The sequence below is a fragment of the Staurois parvus genome, unplaced genomic scaffold, assembly GCF_062004578.1.
Source record: "Staurois parvus isolate SC_StPar_1 unplaced genomic scaffold, SC_StPar_1.0 ptg000737l, whole genome shotgun sequence".
Taxonomy (NCBI): Eukaryota; Metazoa; Chordata; class Amphibia; order Anura; family Ranidae; genus Staurois; species Staurois parvus.
This window is the reverse complement of record NW_028318533.1, coordinates 726327-745905: the sequence shown is the minus strand read 5'-3', so window position 1 is coordinate 745905 and position 19579 is coordinate 726327. Positions and strand designations below refer to the sequence as shown.

General features: G+C 44.0%; 1 protein-coding gene across 1 annotated transcript in view; it reads left to right on the top strand.

Moving 5' to 3' along the window:
• LOC149445231 (heat shock 70 kDa protein 12A-like) overlaps positions 1–19579 on the top strand; it is a 95934-nt gene that overhangs the window by 25539 nt on the left and 50816 nt on the right. Inside the window, exon 2 of the mRNA XM_089654068.1 lies at positions 19152–19240. Within this exon, the coding sequence (XP_089510194.1) occupies positions 19152–19240 (89 nt within the window). The remainder of the gene's footprint in view (positions 1–19151; positions 19241–19579) is intronic.

Below are 19579 nucleotides of genomic sequence, written 5' to 3'. Positions count from 1 at the left end.
TCGATCCACCCAAGAAAGGCCATGCAGCCACTGCTGGAGTGCGTTTAGATAGGAAGTGGCAGCAAAGGGGCTGCAGGAGATTAGCAGCACTGAGATGTAACAAAGGATGAAAAAAAAAAGACAAATTCTTATAATACAGATCAAACTAAATGTCATCTGGTTAGGGTTTACATCTACTTAAACAGGTTGAAGGAAACCCCTCATGAGAGTAACATGGAAGCTGCTATTGCTGAGCTCTCCTGAAAGTACCAGCTGCCTGGCTGTCAAGGTGATCCCCTGGCTCAAATCGTTTGCCAATGACTCAGTTACACAGGCATGGTCCACTGTTGTCACCATCAAGGAATCCACCTAAGAAAGTGATATGGAAGAAAACAAACTCTCTTGGACTCTGTGACCCAACCCGGGGTAAGTAGATGGAGTCAGGACTTGAAAGTTTCTACCACCAGTGCATATGGGGTTGTGCAGATTCAAACAAGGCTGGGGAAGCCCGACCAATACTGTGAAGCGAAAACAAACAAAAACAAAAAAAACAAACAAGGTTGGTGCACTTTTTGTTTGTTTTCGATCCACCCGAGAAAGGCCATGCAGCCACTGCTGGAGTGCGTTTAGGTAGGAAGAGGCAGCAAAGGGACTGCAGGAGATTAGCAGCACTGAGATGTAACAAAGGATGAAAAAAAAAAGACAAATTCTTATAATACAGAGCGAACCCTGGTTGGGGTTTACATCTACTTAAACAGCTTGAAGGAAACCCCTCATGAGAATAAACATGGAAGCTGCTATTGCTGAGCTCTACTGAAAGTACCAGCTGCCTGGCTGTCAAGGTGATCCCCTGGCTCAAATCGTTTGCCAATGACTCAGTTACACAGGTATGGTCCACTATTGTCACCAGCATGGAATCTTCCCTGAGAAATGCCATGCAGCCCAACGCTGGCGTACATGTACACAGGAAGTGGCTGCAAAGAAGCTGCAGGAGATCAGCAGCACTGAGATGGACCAAAAGATGAAAAAGAGAAAAGAAAAAGTTTTTTATTCAATCAAACGACAATTGTTTATGATACATAATGCACAGAGCACACTAAACGTCATCCTGGGTTTCCGTCCACATTGGGTATACGGTTAATGGCAAATGGTGGCAGGAGTGCGGGCCGGGAAGGGTTAATAGCAGCAGATGGAAAGCGCTCGTTTATTATGGGTGGAACTTGTAACCCCACCACTCCCAGCGGACGCAGGAGGACAAGCTGCGATCTGTGTGTCGCCGGGACAAATGGGACAAAACATCATTTATGTCTTTTCCTGTCCTGGCTCCATGACATGGATCCTCCATCTGGGGGAGGTCAGTGTCCCCGGGAACACCATCTGGGCCGTGAATGCTAAATGTCCCTCCGCCGCTCTGAATATTCTTCCCCTGGTTATAAGGGGCTCCAGTGAGGGTGTTCCCATATCATTGTCTTCTGTCTGGGATCATTGCTGCATGAGAGCGGACATACCACCCGACACTGTGCAATACGCCAACCTAATGGACTGTATAGACCGTCCAATCAAAGTCCGAATGTACAATGGTCGGTATTATTCTTTCCATACATGATAACAATCTGATTGTACAATTTACTTTAGATCTACCAACAAACTATGTAGTACCAGGACCTGCTTTTTTTTTTTTTAATTTAAATTTTATTTATTTTCCATATATATTGCACATTTCAGCATTATTCTCATACAAATTTACATATCTTTAATAACATTTCTAACTATCTCTATTCCCATTTACCACCCCTCCTCACTCTAATTTCCCCCCCACCCGAGGAAGAAAAAAAAACAAAAAAAACCAAAAAACAAAAAAAAACCCCCCCATATAAACCCACCCACTCTGCATAATTCAATTATCCCTCTTCATACGCGAATATAGGGAATTTAAAACCTTCTATCCTTCTCACATAGTTACTCCATATATTTCACCATGTATTCTTCCCATGTTCTCCACCTCTTATAGAACAACCCCATCCTGTCTTCCTGCATATAACACAATCTCTCCATCTTACAAATTTGATTAGTTCTTTCCACCCAGTCCTCTATCTTAGGCACCTCTGGTCTATGCCAAAACTTAGGTATCAGACCCTTCGCCGCATTTAGATAGCACCATATACCCGAATCCTTGTACTTATTTACTGATAACTCTGTACTATGTAGTAGACATACTGCTGGGTCCAGTCCTATCTTTATCCCAGAGATATTCTCAATTACTTGGACAATTATCTCCCAGAAACCTTGAATCTTTGGGCACTCCCACCATATATGATATAATGTGCCTATTTTTCCACATCCCCTCCAGCACTCTAGTGAATTTTCCCCACATATCTTATACTCAATATTCGGTGTAATGTGCCATCTCGTTAAACATTTATAATTTACCTCCACCTCTCTCATACTTATATTCTCGTGTATTAATCTATATATTTTCCTTTGTTTATCCTCATCTATCTCTATTCCCAGATCTATTTCCCATTTACCTATATACCTTGGTTTTGTGTAAGTGTCTAACTCAGTGAGGGTTTTATAAATTTTTGCAGTGCCTCGCCTCCCGTCACCTCGTGTTTCTAACAACCTCTCAAACAGGTTCCAATCCTCTCTCGATCTCAACGGTTTTGGGAGGTTTCTGACAAAGTGTTTTAATTGGTGATATTTCCATTCATCTATTTTAATAAAAAGTTCCCTTTTATCCCCTTTCAAATCCCCAAGTGTTCTCAATTCCTGTCCTTCCATTATATCTCTCAGTTGGATATCTTCTTTTCTAATCCATTTCCCTATACTTTCCTCCTTACCTGGAGGAAAATAATCCGTATTCCTCAGTGAAATTAATTGCGAGTTAAAATCCCATTTCATAAATTTATGCAATTTATCCCAAACTTTAAAAACATTTAATGTAAAAACACTCGTGGTATCTTTTAGCCCTCTATATTGTGCTGGTGCCCATATAATTCTCTTCAAGGTAACTCCACTTAATTCATTCTCAATCTGAACCCACCTTTTCCCCTCAAAATTATGTGTCCAATCATAAATTCTCGCTAGGACTACTGCTTTATAGTACCTCTTAATATTTGGCACTCCCAAGCCTCCTCTCTCTTTATTTCTATTTAACAAGTCATATGATATTCTAGGTTTTTTATTTCTCCATATATATTTTGTTAACATCTTTTTTATTACTTTAAAAAAGACCTCCGGGATTTTGATTGGAATCATCTGAAATTTATAGAGGATTTTTGGTACGATTATCATTTTTATCAGGTTTATACGGCCTATCCAGGATGGGTTACCTCCCTCGAATCTCCTTAGTTCCTTCTTAATCTCATTTAAGAGTGGGATATAATTTAATTTATACAGGTTTGTACTTGAAGCAGAAAGTTTCACCCCCAAATACTTTATCTCTCTGTTTTTCCATATAAAGGGGAATTCTTTTTGTATTTTTTCTTTTTCACTGTTTGACAGGTTTACATTTAAGATCTCAGTTTTAGTTGGATTGATTTTCAAGTTTGATAGCTCCCCATAATCCTTTAAGCTCTTCATTAGATTTGGGAGTGTTATCCTAGGATTTCCCACATAGAACAATAGGTCATCCGCATAGGCAGCTACTTTATGTTCGACTTCCCCAATCTGCACTCCTTTTATATCTAAATTCTTCCTAATAGTTGCCAATAATGGTTCTAATGCCAATATATACAGCAATGGAGATAATGGACATCCCTGTCTAGTTCCATTTGACATTCTAATCGGTTCCGACCTCTCACCATTAACCATCACTATCGCTGAGGGCTCTCTATACAGCTTCCCTATCCACTCTCTCATTCTTACTCCTATTCCTAGAGTTTCTAGGGTATCCATCATAAAACTCCAATCCATTCTGTCGAATGCCTTTTCAGCATCGATCGAAAGTACTATTACCGGGGTTTTCCCCTTCCTAGCTTTCTGGATAAGCAACAGCGTTCTTAGGCCATTATCTCTGCCCTCCCTCCCTGGGACAAAACCCACCTGGTCCCCCTGGATCCATTCTGGCATAAGATCTTTTAATCTATTTGCTAGGACCTTTGCATATAGTTTGGTGTCTATGTTCAAGAGTGATATCGGTCTATAGCTAGAGCACTGAGAGGGATCCTTCTCCTCCTTTTGTATCAACACCACCTGGCCCTGTAAAGATTCCCCTCTCATCTCCATCTCTCCTCCCAGGGCATTCATATATTTCTTCAGTTTGGGTATTAACAGGTCACTGTATTTTTTATAGTATCTCACTGTGTAACCATCTGGGCCCGGGCTTTTCCCCGTCGAAGTATTCTTTAATGCTCTTATTATTTCTTCCTGTGTGATTTCCAAATCAAGGGAATTCAGTTGATCATTACTTAACTTCGGTAATCCTGCCTTTTTTAAATATTCCCTTCTTTTCTCTCTTCTCTCATTTCCATCTATATTTACTGGGTCTTGGGAGGCAATATTATATAGCTTGCTGTAATATTCTTTAAACACCTTGATGATCTCTTTAGTAGAGTAAACCATTTCCCCCTTGGAGTTTTTTATTTTCTCTATATAATTCCTATTTTTTTTTTTCCTCAAGGCTCTCATTAAATATTTTCCTGGTTTATCTCCCCAATTATATCTCTCACTTGCAACTTTATTAAAGACTCTTCTCTTCTCCTCCTCCATCAGTAGCTCTAGTTCTTCTTTCTTTTTTATCACCTTCTGTCTTATCTTTTCTGATCTTTTATTTTTATGTAACTGCTCTAACTCAGCTATTTCTTTTAACAACCCAGTAAGTTTTTCTCTTCTTTCCCTTTTCTTTTTTGCCCCGGACGCAATCAGGATACCTCTTATATAAGCCTTATGGGCCTCCCACACTGTAGCCACCGACACCTCCCCTGTCTCATTCTCTTGAAAGTATCTTTCAATCTCTTCTCTAAGTTTTCGATCCACCTCCTGATCCAGGAGGAGAGCCTCGTTCAACTTCCAACCTATCCCACCTGTCAATCGTCTTCTCCATCTCATTTTCAGTGAAACAGGGGCATGATCCGAAAAAGACCTCTATCTCTACTTTATCCACCAAATCTATAAGCTGGTGATCTACTAATATATAATCCAATCTGGAGTACATCTCGTGTGCTTTGGAGAAGAAGGTATAATCTCTCTCTTTTCCATGAATCACTCTCCAAATATCCACCAGTTGACACTCATGGATCACCCTCTTCAGGATTCTCAAAGCTTTACCTCCCTCTCTTTGCACAGAAGATGTCGTATCCATTTGTGGGTCCATACAAAAATTCAAATCCCCTGCCACTATCAAACGTCCCTTCTTAAAGGCCATCAGTTTTCTCAGGACACCCTTCAGAAAAACTTCTGGTTTTTTATTTTGGCAGTAGATATTTACAATTGTACATTCTTGCTCTTGTAATCTACCCTTTAAGAACAGAAATCTCCCCTCAGGATCTACCTCTCTCTCGTCTATCTCCAGCCTTACATTTTTTGCAATCCCTATTGCTACTCCCTTAGCTCTCTTGATTGGGGAATCCGCATAAAACCATGTTGGGTAACTTCTAGAGTACAACTTTATATTTGACTTAATCTCTAGGTGTGTCTCCTGCAGAAATACCACCGAAGCCTCCCTATGCTGTAGCTCCTTAAATAATTTAAATCTCTTCCCAGGACAGTTCAATCCCTTTACATTATAAGTTATAAATCGGAGATCTTCCATCTATCATATCTTATCCTCTCTCTCTTTTCCTATCTCTTTCTCTTCCATTATGCAGAGTGTTGCCCCTAAAAACCCCGTCCTCCCTAACCCTCCCCCCCTGAGATCTCCTCCCCCCCCAACCTCCCACCTCCCCATCCCCCCCAGGCCTCCTATGCCTTCGGATCATTTTCCACCTCTGATCCCTCTATAGGGGTTCGACTCTGACCATGACCGCTCACCTTCCCCCCCTCCTCCCCGGTGTCCCCTTATCTATTGTTTCTCTATTTCCTCTTTTAACCAGCTGCCACATTCTTGACCCACAGCTGTCCACCTCTCCATCCCCCACTTCCCAACCAGGTATCTCTTGTCTCTGCAGTCCAAATTTATCACAAAAGTCTTCCATATCTTCCGGAGATCTTAATATAGCTGTACAGTGATCCCTCGTTTTTCGCTGTTAATGGGGACCAGAACCTCCCGCAAAAGCTGAAAAACCGCGAAGTAGTATTTGCCCCTAGGAATTTTTGTGTATGCGGGTACTGTACAAGAATGTTTTAAATATGTAAACATCATGGACAAGACTGTCGAGATACAACAAGGGAAGATGCTAAGTGAGGCTGCAATGATGCGCAGACAATCAACTCACAGGGATAAATCCACTCGTACTCTTATTGGTCGATGTCACACCGGAAACCAATCACGCGCCTTTATGAAAGCCCGTGGTATGTACAGTACTCTGAGTCAACTCATCTCTTTGGTTGACATGCAGGGATCCTTCTCTTTTGCGCATCAACATGAAACAACACTCCTTTCCACAATGTGGCTGCTGACCCGCGAAGTACTGAAGCCGCAAAACATGAAGCGCGAAGTGGCGAGGGAACACTGTAGTTCCATCCCTCCACCCAATTAAACTTATGTCCCGGCCCCATCTGTATTTCACATTATGTTTTTTCATCACTTCTAGTAGGGGTTTCAGTGATCTTTTCCTTCTCAGAGTCTCTGCTGTTAAATCTGCAAAAATTTGAATATTTTTTCCTTCGTATGTAATATTTGTTCTTCCTTTAATCTTTTTCCATATCTCTTCTCTATCTCCGTAGTTATGGAGTTTCACAATTATATCCCTTGGTTTTTCTACCCCTTTTTCTTGATGATATTTCCCAATCCTGTAAACTTCATCCAATTTTAGCATCTCCTCATCCGATTTATCCATTATGGAGATCAAAATTTTGGCAGTTAGCTCTTTTAAATCTTCCCCCTGTGTCAGTTCCGGGACTCCTCTTACTCTGAGATTATTTCTCCTTTCTCTATTTTGTTGATCTTCCATCATATAAAGTAATCTCTTTTGTTCTTTTCTATCTTCCGTTATCCACTTCTTTTAATTTTGGGATGGCCTGGGCATGGGCCTGAACCTTCTCCTCTATTTCCTCCACCCTAGTTAACAATTGTCCCAAGTCTTCGCGGATCATCCCCATCTCCTGCTTTATTGATTTTTCCAAGCCTTTAAACATTTCCGCCATTTCTTTTTTATTAGGTATTTGCAAATCTCTTTCAAGATCTCTCGGTTCCGTACCTTCCATTTGACTATTATATACTAGGCCCAGGGAAAGTCTCGGGCTATTATCCAAGCTTATTTCCAAATCACTTTTTTCACTTATTCCCTGAGTTCTTTCTGGGGTAACATTTCTGGGGAAAGCCTCTATTGCCAACTGAGGCTTTTATTCGTCAGGGGGGGGTGGAGCCTGACTATGGCGGCTCGGAAGAGTGGGTAGCAAACACTCTCCGTTAGCCTCCCCTCGTCTATCCTCCCCATGAGGCCCCGATAGAGAGACCAGAGAGACCAGCTGCATGGAGGGTGAGCGGTAACTCACCCGCTGGAGAGAGGTCGCGGAGTTCCGGGGACGGTTGCGCTGCTGGGACCCAGGAGAGTGCCGGAGAGAGAGCCGGAGGGGGGACGCCTTGGGGTTCTCCACTGGCGACCGCCGGCGCCTGCAGAAGAGGAGTGGAGTTGCCGGGGAGACGGTCGGAGCCTGGATCCAGGAGAGAGCCGGGAGAAGGACGCCTCGTGTTTTCCTCTGGCGTCTCGTGGCGGCTTCGGAGGAGGAGTAGGGTTGCCAGGGAGACACCAGTGAGATGGTCGAGGCATTGGAGCGGCCCCGACACGTGGGAAGCCGCGGAGGAGCTCTGGGAGCTCCGAGTGTGATAAAGAGAGAGACTGCCCGGCATCTGAACAAGAGGGTGAAAGAGGTGGAAGGTAAATTACATATTGCCCCACAATATACTATAATAGTCTCAGCTGCTTACCGTCGCCCTGTCTCCTCTATCCATCGTCCTGTCTCCTCTATCTACCCCCACCTCTAAACTATCTACATACCATACCAGCTCTACAGTCTACAGTCTAACAATTTCATATTATCACCTTCTCAATACGGCTAAACCCTCCAACTTCCATATTTCTCCTATCTCTGTTATATTATTAACCCGTGTTGTATACTGCGCTGTATACCACCTATAATCTAAGGAGACATGTGATGAGAAGATAAACCATAGGAGTTATATGAGACCCCTAGGAATCCCTTCAAGAGGAGACTAGAGGACACAATTACAGAGGAGGAACGCTTCTGGAGTGAAGTTCCAACGTGGAGGGTGAGTGATGACCGCGGGTTTTCCTGCAGGTCCTCTGTAACACTCTTTATACATTGGACTTGTATATTAGACTTTTATACGCATTGAGTTCACGTACTAGATTCCTATGTGCCTATAATAAGACATTGTATTAAATATTCAATCTGAAAAATAAAAGAAAAAGGAGATTCCTAGGGCGGGTCTGAAGATTGGGAGGAGTAAGAGAACAGGAGTTCCTTGAAATAAGAGTAAAAAGTTTCAAAAACAATATGAAAGGTAAAAATACCAAAGGGAGCGGGCCTAAGAACACCCAAACTGGTACGATTAAGAAGTATGTGTTACAAGGTACCAGGACCTGCTTGATTGGATATACATTGAATGGATAGTTTAGGTAGGTCACCTTATTACATAGGGGTAATAAATCAGCATTTGCACAGCTGCCACAAATACCCCCATAATGTGTCTAATATGTGTATTCCCTGTGATCATCAGCTCCATCTAGTGGCCATAATGTGGTATTTTCCTGAAATACTGCAATCAGGAGAATACCGCAATATGGCCACTAGATGGAGCTGATAATATAGAAAATAAGCATATTAGACACATTATGAGGAATCTTCATGAAGGCTGAGTGATTGCAGAGGCAAATTCTTTATAAGTCGACCCCATAGTTTTGATTGATATAAATGAAATTGTACAAAGATTGTAACATACACTATACTGCCAAAAGTATTAGGACACCTGCCTTTACACGCACATGAACTTTAATGGCATCCAAGTCTTAGTCTGTAGGGTTCAATATTGAGTTGGTCCCGCCCTTTGCAGCTATAACAGCTTCAACTCTTCTGGGAAGGCCGTCCACAAGATTTAGGAGGGTGTCTATGGGAATGTTTGACCATTCCTCCAAAAGCACATTTGTGAGGTCAGGCACTGATATCAGAGGAGAAGGCCTGGCTCGCAGTCTCCGCTCTAATTCATCCCAAAGGTGTTATATCGGGTTGAGGTCAGGACTCTGTGCAGGTCAGTCAAGTTCCTCCACCCCAAACTCGCTCATCCATGTCTTTATGGACCTTGCTTTGTGCACTGGTGTGCAGTCATGTTGGAACAGGAAGGGGCCATCCCCAAACTGTTCCCACAAAGTTGGGAGCATAAAATTGTCCAAAATGTCTTGGTATGCTGACGCCTTAAGAGTTCCCTTCACTGGAACTGGGGGGCCAAGCCCAACCCCTGAAAAACAACCCCACACCATATTACCCCCTCTACCGAACTTTACACTTGGCACAATGCAGTCAGACAAGTACCATTCTCCTGGCAATTGCCAAACCCAGACCATCGGATTGCCACCCAGAGAAACGTGATTTGTCACTCCAAAGAACACATCGCTACTGCTCTAGATTGCAGTCGCGGCGTGCTTTACACCACTGCATCCGACGCTTTGCATTGCACTTAGTGATGTAAGGCTTGGATGCAGCTGCTCGGCCATGGAATCTCATTCCATGAAGCTCTCTACGCACTGTTGTGCTAATCTGAAGGCCACATGAAGTTTGGAGGTCTTTAGCTATTGACTCTGCAGACAGTTGGCTACTTCTGCGCACTGTGCGCTTCACCATGCACTGATCCCGCTCTGTTATTTTACGTGGCCTACCACTTGGTGGCTGAGTTGCTCTTGTTCCCAGTTGCTCTTGTTCCCAGTTCCATACTGCAAAAGCAACCAAAGAGTTTTTTAAGGGAAAGAAGTGGAATGTTATGCAATGGCCAAGTCAATCACCTGACCTGAATCCGATTGAGCATGCATTTCACTTGCTGAAGACAAAACTGAAGGGAAAATGCCCCAAGAACAAGCAGGAACTGAAGACAGTTGCAGTAGAGGCCTGGCAGAGCAGCACCAGGGATGAAACCCAGCGTCTGGTGATGTCTATGCGTTCCAGACTTCAGGCTATAATTGACTGCAAAGGATTTGCATCCAAGTATTAAAAAGTGAAAGTTTGATTTATGATTATTATTCTGTCCCATTACTTTTGGTCCCTTAACAAGTGGGAGGCACATATGCAAACTGTTGTAATTCCTACACCGTTCACCTGATTTGGATGTAAATACCCTCAAATTAAAGCTGACAGTCTGCAGTTAAAGCACATCGTGTTCATTTCATTTCAAATCCATTGTGGTGGTGTATAGAGCCAAAAATTTTAGAATTGTGTCCATGTCCCAATATTTATGGACCTGACTGTATGTAGTGAGCTTTAGATAGATTTGGGTTGTACAACCATCTGATGTGTATGGTGAAATCTAATCTGATTATGAGCGGAAGGCAACCTGACCTCCAGATCAATTTCATTCTGACTGCAGATGGCAAGTGTCCTGAGTGAGGCGCAGTAACTCAATAAGGCAATAAAGGGACCATCAGTGGGTGGTCCTTACATAATTAACTATTTGCTGACCAATGTACGTATAAAAATGTCCTGTCAGCAAGCGGTTATGCCAAGAACATGGCTGTATTTGCAGCCAGGAGAGCTGGTAATCTAGAACAATATGTGCTTGATTAGCTGCTTTGGAGACATCAGGGGGAACCTGAAGCATCGCCTTGTGGATGATCACGATTGTCGTAGAGCGGAGTGTGCTGGTAAAGTGGAGTCTATGGACCACTTTCTGCTCCAGTGTCCCTTTAATATAGAGGTGTATAAAAGGGTGAGGAGGGTTCTGGGCATCCCCTTTCTCTATCCCATGAGTTATGCAGAGTGGGTGTACGGGGCATTCCCAGCTCACTGGGACTTTGATTTAGACACACTTTTTCTAGTTAGTATAGTTCGTTACTTCACATGGAATGCACTTATGTGTTAGTTTACCGTGCAGAAAAAAGTCCTCCCTGTAGAGGTGGTGGTGCACGATATTCTGGGTGAGGTAGGGAAGATTCGGGGTCTTGAGAAGGACAGGGAGCCTCGGGTTGTCTGGATAAGGGCGTGGAGGAATATCAGACCTGGCTTTGGTGAAATGTCCATCTCTGAGTGAGGGGCTCTTTTCTTTTCTTTTTTTTTTTTATACATTTTTTATAAATTTTTCAATATATCACATTACACTATTACTATTTTAAAATTTTCAACAATACACAGCTCCCTTATACCTCTTTATTCTAAAGAAAAACCCCACCTATCCATTCCCACCCCCTTTCTACTCCCTGTTTTTTTTTTCCCCCTTATCTCCTCGCTCCTCTTCTTTTGTCTTCCCTCTCAAGGCACCCTTCTCTTTCTTCCTTTCTTATCTTCTCTCTATTTTTCTTTAACCTCCTCGGCGGTATGATTCTTTACGATTTTTTGTGCTGAAAGCGGTACCATTTTTTTGCATGGAAATATGTAGTTTTTTATTGTAGGCTGTAATTTTTAGGAATAACTCACTGAAATCTGTCCGAACAAGAGTCTAGTAAACATTCCGGGTATGATAAAACTTGAAACACGAAATCATAAATTATAATTTAATAAATAATCATAAAAATAATAATATAATAATAAATTTAATTCAATAATATAATCAAACCAAAAACACTGAAATTTGAAATACAGAGGCAAATTCACACATCGCTGAGCAAAGTCGCAAAATCGTTTTCAGTGTCTGATGACGAATTTCCCCCACAAATCATTATCACTCAATTATGCAAGTGGTTCTGATTTACTATCGCTGTTCTAAAACCGCTTTTGACGTAAAGGGACCCTTTTTGGACGCCATGGACTTTTCTCAGTTTCCAGGCAGAAAGAACATTCAAAATGCAGGCAGGGGACAGGACAAAGCAGTAGGGACAAAATGTATGTGAAATGCATTGAAATAGCAATAACAGCAAAAATGACATTTTTTAAAAAATTCTAATTTCCCGCCGGTTCCGGCGCCCGTACGTCCTGACGTCACAGGGACCGGAACACAGAAGCAGGATGCTGGCATCGGCGGGAGGAGATGGCCGGGGACGCTGGAGGGGACACATCACGGGAGCAAAGGACAAGGTAAGTGCTGCAGGGACCCCCAGAGCAGCGCCGCATGGTAAGCCCGAGTGTAGCTCGGGGTTACCGCTTTTGGTACAGAAACTTTACCCCGAGCTACACTCGGGAATACCGCTAAGTAGGTTAAATTGCTCTTCAGACGTATCCCATTTCTGCCACCTTTCTCTGATTTGCTCCATTCTATCTTCTTCCTGATGGTAGAGTTATTCCATCTTGTATACAAAGTCAACCCTATTTATCCAACCTTTTCTTTTTGGTATTTCCTGCTCTTGCCAGGATTTAGGTATCAACCCCTTTGCCACATTTATCAGATGAAATGCCGACGAGTTCTTATATTTTTCTACTGTAGTCTCAGTTTGATGGAATAAGCATGTGCCTGGATCTTTCGGGACCTCAACCCCCTGAATTAGATACATTTGAGGGGCTCTTTTCTTATGCTGTTCTATTCACTCCCTTAGTTTTTGTTGGTTAAAATGTTATTTTTGAAAAAGGCATGCATGGATAATGGGGGGTGGGGTTGTTTCTTGACCTCGCAGGTTTGATGTCTGGTGTAGTGATGTGAATCTTAGTAAGATTTATTTCCCCCAGTAATGACATGTTCAATTATGAGAGTTTTGTTTTTGTCTGATAGCAGATTTTGCTATGTTTATTTTCGTTTTTGTGTAAATATGTATATAAGTATTTATTTTTGTATATTCTGTATATTATTTTATGTTTATTGATAGCAAGACTTTTAATAAAGAAAAACTGGGAGATATTATTATTATACAGTATTTATATAGCGCCAAAGGGTATGCTCAGCTCTGTACAGTAGCAAGGGGGACAGAACATGAGACAAGACAGTAACAATACACTACACGAGGGGTTCGAGGGCCCTGCTCTTTCAAGCTCACAATCTCGGAGGGAGGGGAAGATATCAGGGGTCTAATAGACCCCTGATGTCTCTACAAAGAGGTCCTGTAATCAGTGGCATCCCGAGGCAGGTGCGGGGGGTGCGCTCCGCACTGGGTGACACCTACTGCACGGGGTGACACCGGACCCGCTCCACAAAAAGGTAAGTTGTAAAGCAAACCAACAATCCCTGCAGGATGGATCAGATCTGCGATTGGGGAGCATAATGGATTGGACTCTGATCCATTATGCTCAATCTGCAGATCCGAACCATCCTGCGGGGATCGTCGACATGCAACCTATATGGGGTGACACCGGACCCGCTCCTCGAAAAGGTAAGTTGTAAAGAAAGCTGACGATCCCCGCAGGATGTATCGAATCTGCGGATTGGGGAGCATAATGGATCGGAGTCTGATTCATTATGCTCAATCTGCAGATCTGATCCATCCTGCGGGGATCGTCGACATGCAACCTATACGGGGTGACACCGGACCCGCTCCTCGAAAAGGTAAGTTGTAAAGAAAGCCGATGATCCCCGCAGGATGGATCGAATCTGCGGATTGGGGAGCACAATGGATCGGAGTCTGATTCATTATGCTCAATTCGCAGATCTGATCCATTCTGCGGGGATCATCGGAGGGGGTGTCACCAAGTGTTATCGCACCGGGTGACACCAACCCTAGTGACGCCCCTGCCTGTAATCTTCCCAAAGCTACTACAACCGGGCTTGTGTGCCTCCTTGTGATAGCAATAAAGTTAAATGGCATGATACAACCATGGTCTTGGTCAGGGGCGGACTGACAACTCATGGGGCCCCCGGGCAATAAGGGATCATGGGGCCCCTGTGTCCTTTCCCAAACTCAAAAAAGCCTATGAAAAAGGTACCAGGGGCATCTCATGGGGCCCCCTACTGACCCCGGGCCCTTGGGCAGTGCCCGAGTTTCCAAATGGTCAGTCTGCACCTGGTCTTGGTATAATCCTTGCAGACAGGACATTTTTTTATACATATGTTGGTCAGCAAGAAAGGGTTGTGGGGGGCCACACTGGTAAGCCGGTTGGTTCTGGGTGGGACAACCCAGTCAAAGGGAGGGCCTAGGGCAGATTGAAGGTGGGGTTAACTGTGCCCCCAGTGTGTTGGTAGGCATGTTATGCGTGCACCAGCACTGTCTTTATATGTACATATGTGAAACCTGAATCAGAGAGGCACACGGGAAGCTCATTGTACTCCCTCTATTTGGTAGACAGAGAGATTCACTTTAAAGGGAAACCAGTCATGCAATTAATAAAGGGGATGCCATTAATGGCCTTACTTTGAAAATGTTGTTTGCCTTGCTGTCTCTGATTTTGATCATCCCTGATTCACTGGCCCAGAACAAGCATGCAACAGGTGAAATTAAGTGAAATGAAATTCCAACTCTTGATCTGTTTATTTGTTTTCTGGGTGATAATTCAAAGTATTGAGACCAGAGGATCAGTATGACAGCCAGTAAAGTAGTATTTTTAGAAGATGGCTGCCAAGGGCATTCCCTCCTGATTTCTCACAGGACAAGCTGGGTTTATTCTGGACTCCTCTGTGCCATATGTGACCATTCTGCCAACATCAAAGGGCCCCCAAGAGCTAAAATAAGATCCGTGAGAGACTGAAAGGGCCGCTCTGTGATCGCATCTCCGCCAGCTGGAGTCCAACTATCACTGATCTCCAGTATTTCTTCTATTTACTCCACTCACAATGTTCTGGGGTTCCCAACATTTCCAGGGACTGGCGGAGACAATCTTGCTGAAATGTCTGTGGCTGGCGATCAGCACGCTGTGAGCCATCCATCAGTGTCGTTCACTATTCACACGACATGGAATAAACAATTCTAATTTTGTGTTAGCCAAAAAATCTAAAAACATACAAATTAAACTGTCCCCGGGTACATTGTTACAGTGTATTCAGATCGAACTGTCCCAGTTACATTGTTGCAGTGTATTCAGATTGAACTGCCCCCAGAAACATTATTGCAGTGTATTCAGAATGAACTGCCCCGGGTACATTGTTGCAGTGTATTCAGATTGAACTGCCCCGGGTACATTGTTACAGTGTATTCAGATTGAACTGCCCCCAGAAACATTATTGCAGTGTATTCAGATAGAGCTGTCCCCTAGATACATTGTTGCAGTGTATAAAGACTGAACTTTCCTCTAGATACATTGTTGCCATTTATACAATTTGACTGTTCCCAGATACATTGTTGCATTGTTGCAGTGTATACAGATTGGACTGTCTCCCAGATACATTGTTGCAGTGTATACAAACTGAACTGTCCCAGATACATTGTTGCAATGTATTAAGCTTAAACTGTCCCCGGGTACATTGTTGCAGTGTATACAGATTGAACTGTGCCCGGATATATTGTTGCAGTGTATACAGATTGAACTGTGCCCGGATATATTGTTGCAGTGTATTCAGATTGAACTGTCCCCAGGTATATTGTTGAAGTGTTTACAGATTGAACTGTGCCCAGATACATTGTTGCAGTGTTTACAGATTAGCACAGTTGGGGAGCTGTGATGGGAGTCTGCACCAGAATCTGACTCCGCAGATACATATCTTGTGACAATGCAAAAAAACATGTGATGTGATCCTGGTAAAAGGTCAGATGGGATCACTGGAAATTGTCATGTGATGGGATCACTGGAAATGGCCATGTGATGGGATCACTGGAAATGGCCATGTGGTGGGATCACTGTTAGTGGTCATGTGGCGGGATCACTGTTAGTGGCCATGTGGCGGGAGCACTGTTAATGGTCATGTGGCGGGATCACAGTTAATGGTCATGTGGCGGGATCACTGTTAATGGTCATGTGTCGGGATCACTGTTAATGGTCATGTGGCGGGATCACTGTTAATGGTCATGTGTCGGGATCACTGTTAATGGTCATGTGGCGGGATCCCTGTTAATGGTCATGTGGCGAGGTCACTGGTAATGGTCATGTGGCGGGATCACTGGTAATGGTCATGTGGCGGGATCACTGTTAATGGTCATGTGGCGGGATCACTGTTAATGGTCATGTGGCGGGATCACTGTTAATGGTCATGTGGCGAGGTCACTGGTAATGGTCATGTGGCGGGGTCACTGTTAATGGTCATGTGGCGGGATCACTGTTAATGGCCATGTGGCGGGATCACTGTTAATGGCCATGTGGCGGGATCACTGTTAATGGTCATGTGGCGGGATCACTGTTAATGGTCATGTGGCGGGATCACTGTTAATGGTCATGTGGCGGGATCACAGTTAATGGTCATGTGGCGGGATCACAGTTAATGATCTTGTGGCGGGATCACTGTTAATGGTCATGTGGCGGGATCACTGTTAATGGTCATGTGGCGGGATCACTGTTAATGGTCATGTGGCGGGATCACTGTTAATGGTCATGTGGCGGGATCACTGTTAATGGTCATGTGGCGGGATCACTGTTAATGGTCATGTGGCGGGTTCACTGTTAATGGTCATGTGGCGGGATCACTGTTAATGGTCATGTGGCGGGATCACTGTTAATGGTCAGGTGGCGGGATCACAGTTAATGGTCATGTGGCGGGATCACAGTTAATGGTCATGTGGCGGGATCACTGTTAATGGTCATGTGGCGGGATCACTGTTAATGGTCATGTGGTGGGATCACAGTTAATGATCTTATAGTGGGATCACTGTTAATGGTCATGTGGAGGGATCTCTATTAATGGTCATGTGGTGGGATCACTGTTAATGGTCATGTGGTGGGATCACAGTTAATGATCTTATAGTGGGATCACTGTTAATGGTCATGTGGCGGGATCACTGTTAATGGTCATGTGGCGGGATCACAGTTAATGGTCATGTGGCGGGATCACTGTTAATGGTCATGTGGCGGGATCACTGTTAATGGTCATGTGGCGGGATCACTGTTAATGGTCATGTGGTGGGATCACAGTTAATGATCTTATAGTGGGATCACTGTTAATGGTCATGTGGCGGGATCACTGTTAATGGTCATGTGGTGGGATCACAGTTAATGATCTTATAGTGGGATCACTGTTAATGGTCATGTGGAGGGATCTCTATTAATGGTCATGTGGTGGGATCACTGTTAATGGTCATGTGGCGGATCACAGTTAATGGTCTCACTAGTAAACCCTGGACATTATATTCCACATGGACAGGAAGTGTCAGTCAGCAATGGAATGTGAAAGATCTTACTTACAGACAGAATGAATATTAATTGTGTTGAGCATTACAAGAGACTCCCAGGAAGCCGCCACTTATCACCCATCTGATCTCCCTTCAGCAGGGCTCTGAGTGATGGAAGACAATGATAGGACAGCACAGGAATTCCTTTCTCAGAGTAGATATCCTGGGGGGGGGGGCTCTGCCCCTCTACCCTGACACAGGGGGGGGGAGTGATTCAAGGAATAATAACCTATTAATTAAAGGCTTACTCCACCCAAAACTGATATATTAGTGTATGGGTGATAGAAACCTGATCCACCTGACAGTTTCTTCTACATGTCTAGATACAAACAGGCTGCACATCAGCAGATTTATTGCAATATCACAACACATCTCTGGTAGGTAGCAGTAGACAGTTCCCAGCTCCACTAGTTTCATGCTGCAACCATTTCGAGGGGTCCCATTCTTACTGATGAATTTGGGTATTGCTAGTAGACAACATCCCAAAGAGGGTGGGAACACCTAAAGACTATAGGGGTGGAGTCAGGAACCATAATGAGGAAATGTTACTGCTGGAATCCACAGGTAAAAGGAGCCAGCGGATGACTCCACCAAAAGTTGGCCCTTAACAGTGTCAGTCCATATAGAAATGAAGTGTCAGCTTAGGGTGGATACCCCAGTCATCTATTTATATTGAAAATCCAGCAGGGGACTATGACTCCCTTAACATGGTCAGAGAGGGGGCGGAGATGGGAAAGTGACTCCTTTGTTATGGTCAGTGAGGGGGCAGAGCTGGGAACATGATTCACGCATCATGATTAGAGAGGTGGTGGAGCTGGGAACATGACTCACGTATCATGATTAGAGAGGGGGTGGAGCTGGGAACATGACTCACGTATCATGATTAGAGAGGGGGTGGAGCTGGGAACATGACTCGCGTATCATGATTAGAGAGGTGGTGGAGCTGGGAACATGACTCAGGTATCATGATTAGAGAGGGGGTGGAGCTTGGAACATGACTCACGTATCATGATTAGAGAGGGGGTGGAGCTTGGAACATGACTCACGTATCATGATTAGAGAGGTGGTGGAGCTGGGAACATGACTCAAGTATCATGATTAGAGAGGGGGTGGAGCTGGAAACATGACTCACGTATCATGATTAGAGAGGGGGTGGAGCTGGGAACATGACTCACGTATCATGATTAGAGAGGGGGTGGAGCTGGGAACATGACTCCCTTATTATGGTCAGAGAGGGGTGGAGCTGGGAACACGACTCCCTTATTATGGTCAGAGAGGGGTGGAGCTGGGAACACGACTCCCTTATTATGGTCAGAGAGGGGTGGAGCTGGGAGCATGACATCCTATTATGGTCAGAGAGGGGTGGAGCTGGGAACATGACTCCCTTATTATGATCAGAGAGGGGTGGAGCTGGGAACATGACTGCTTATTATGGTCAGAGAGGGGACATAGCAGTAAACATGATTCCCTTTCGCATGAGAGAGAGGGCGGAGCAAGGAACACATGATCTTACAGCCAGAGACTGTGAAAGGTATGATATCAGAAAGTATCTGCTGCTCCACTCATAACTGAAATCCCATTGATATGGGAGGCTGATTGCAAGTGTACCTTTAGGAAAGATGTATCAATCTATCATTACTGTATAACAGGCAGAGATCCTATAGGTAGGAGGTATAGTAGAATCACTGTGAACACTGGTCCCAAGAGCTGACAGTCTGTCTCTGTTCTTTGTTGCAGAGAGGGTCTCCACCTCGGCATACTCCTCCCCAGCACGGAGTTTGGGGGATCCGGGAATAACGCCGCTCTCCCCCTCTCACATCGCTGTGGTAAGTTACCATCTTTGTGGTTTATCTACAACCTACAGAAAATTGTATATTATTCCATTCTGGTCATTTCCCTTTCCTGTGACATACAAACGTCGGTATTATTCGCAGATCGGGAGACTCCGGTCACATGTCGTTTTTTTTTCTGGTTAAATCTGAAGTTTAATCCGCTTCTATTTTCCCTTCCCTGATTCTTATTTCCCCGCTAGAGAGGTCCTATTATTTGCTAGAGAGTTTTTTTTCTGGGGAGGGTGAATGTGATCGGTGCAGGGCCAGTCAGTGATGTCCAGACAGAGTCAGGGTTTATGCGGCCTCATAGGACAATCAGGGGAGAATGAAAAC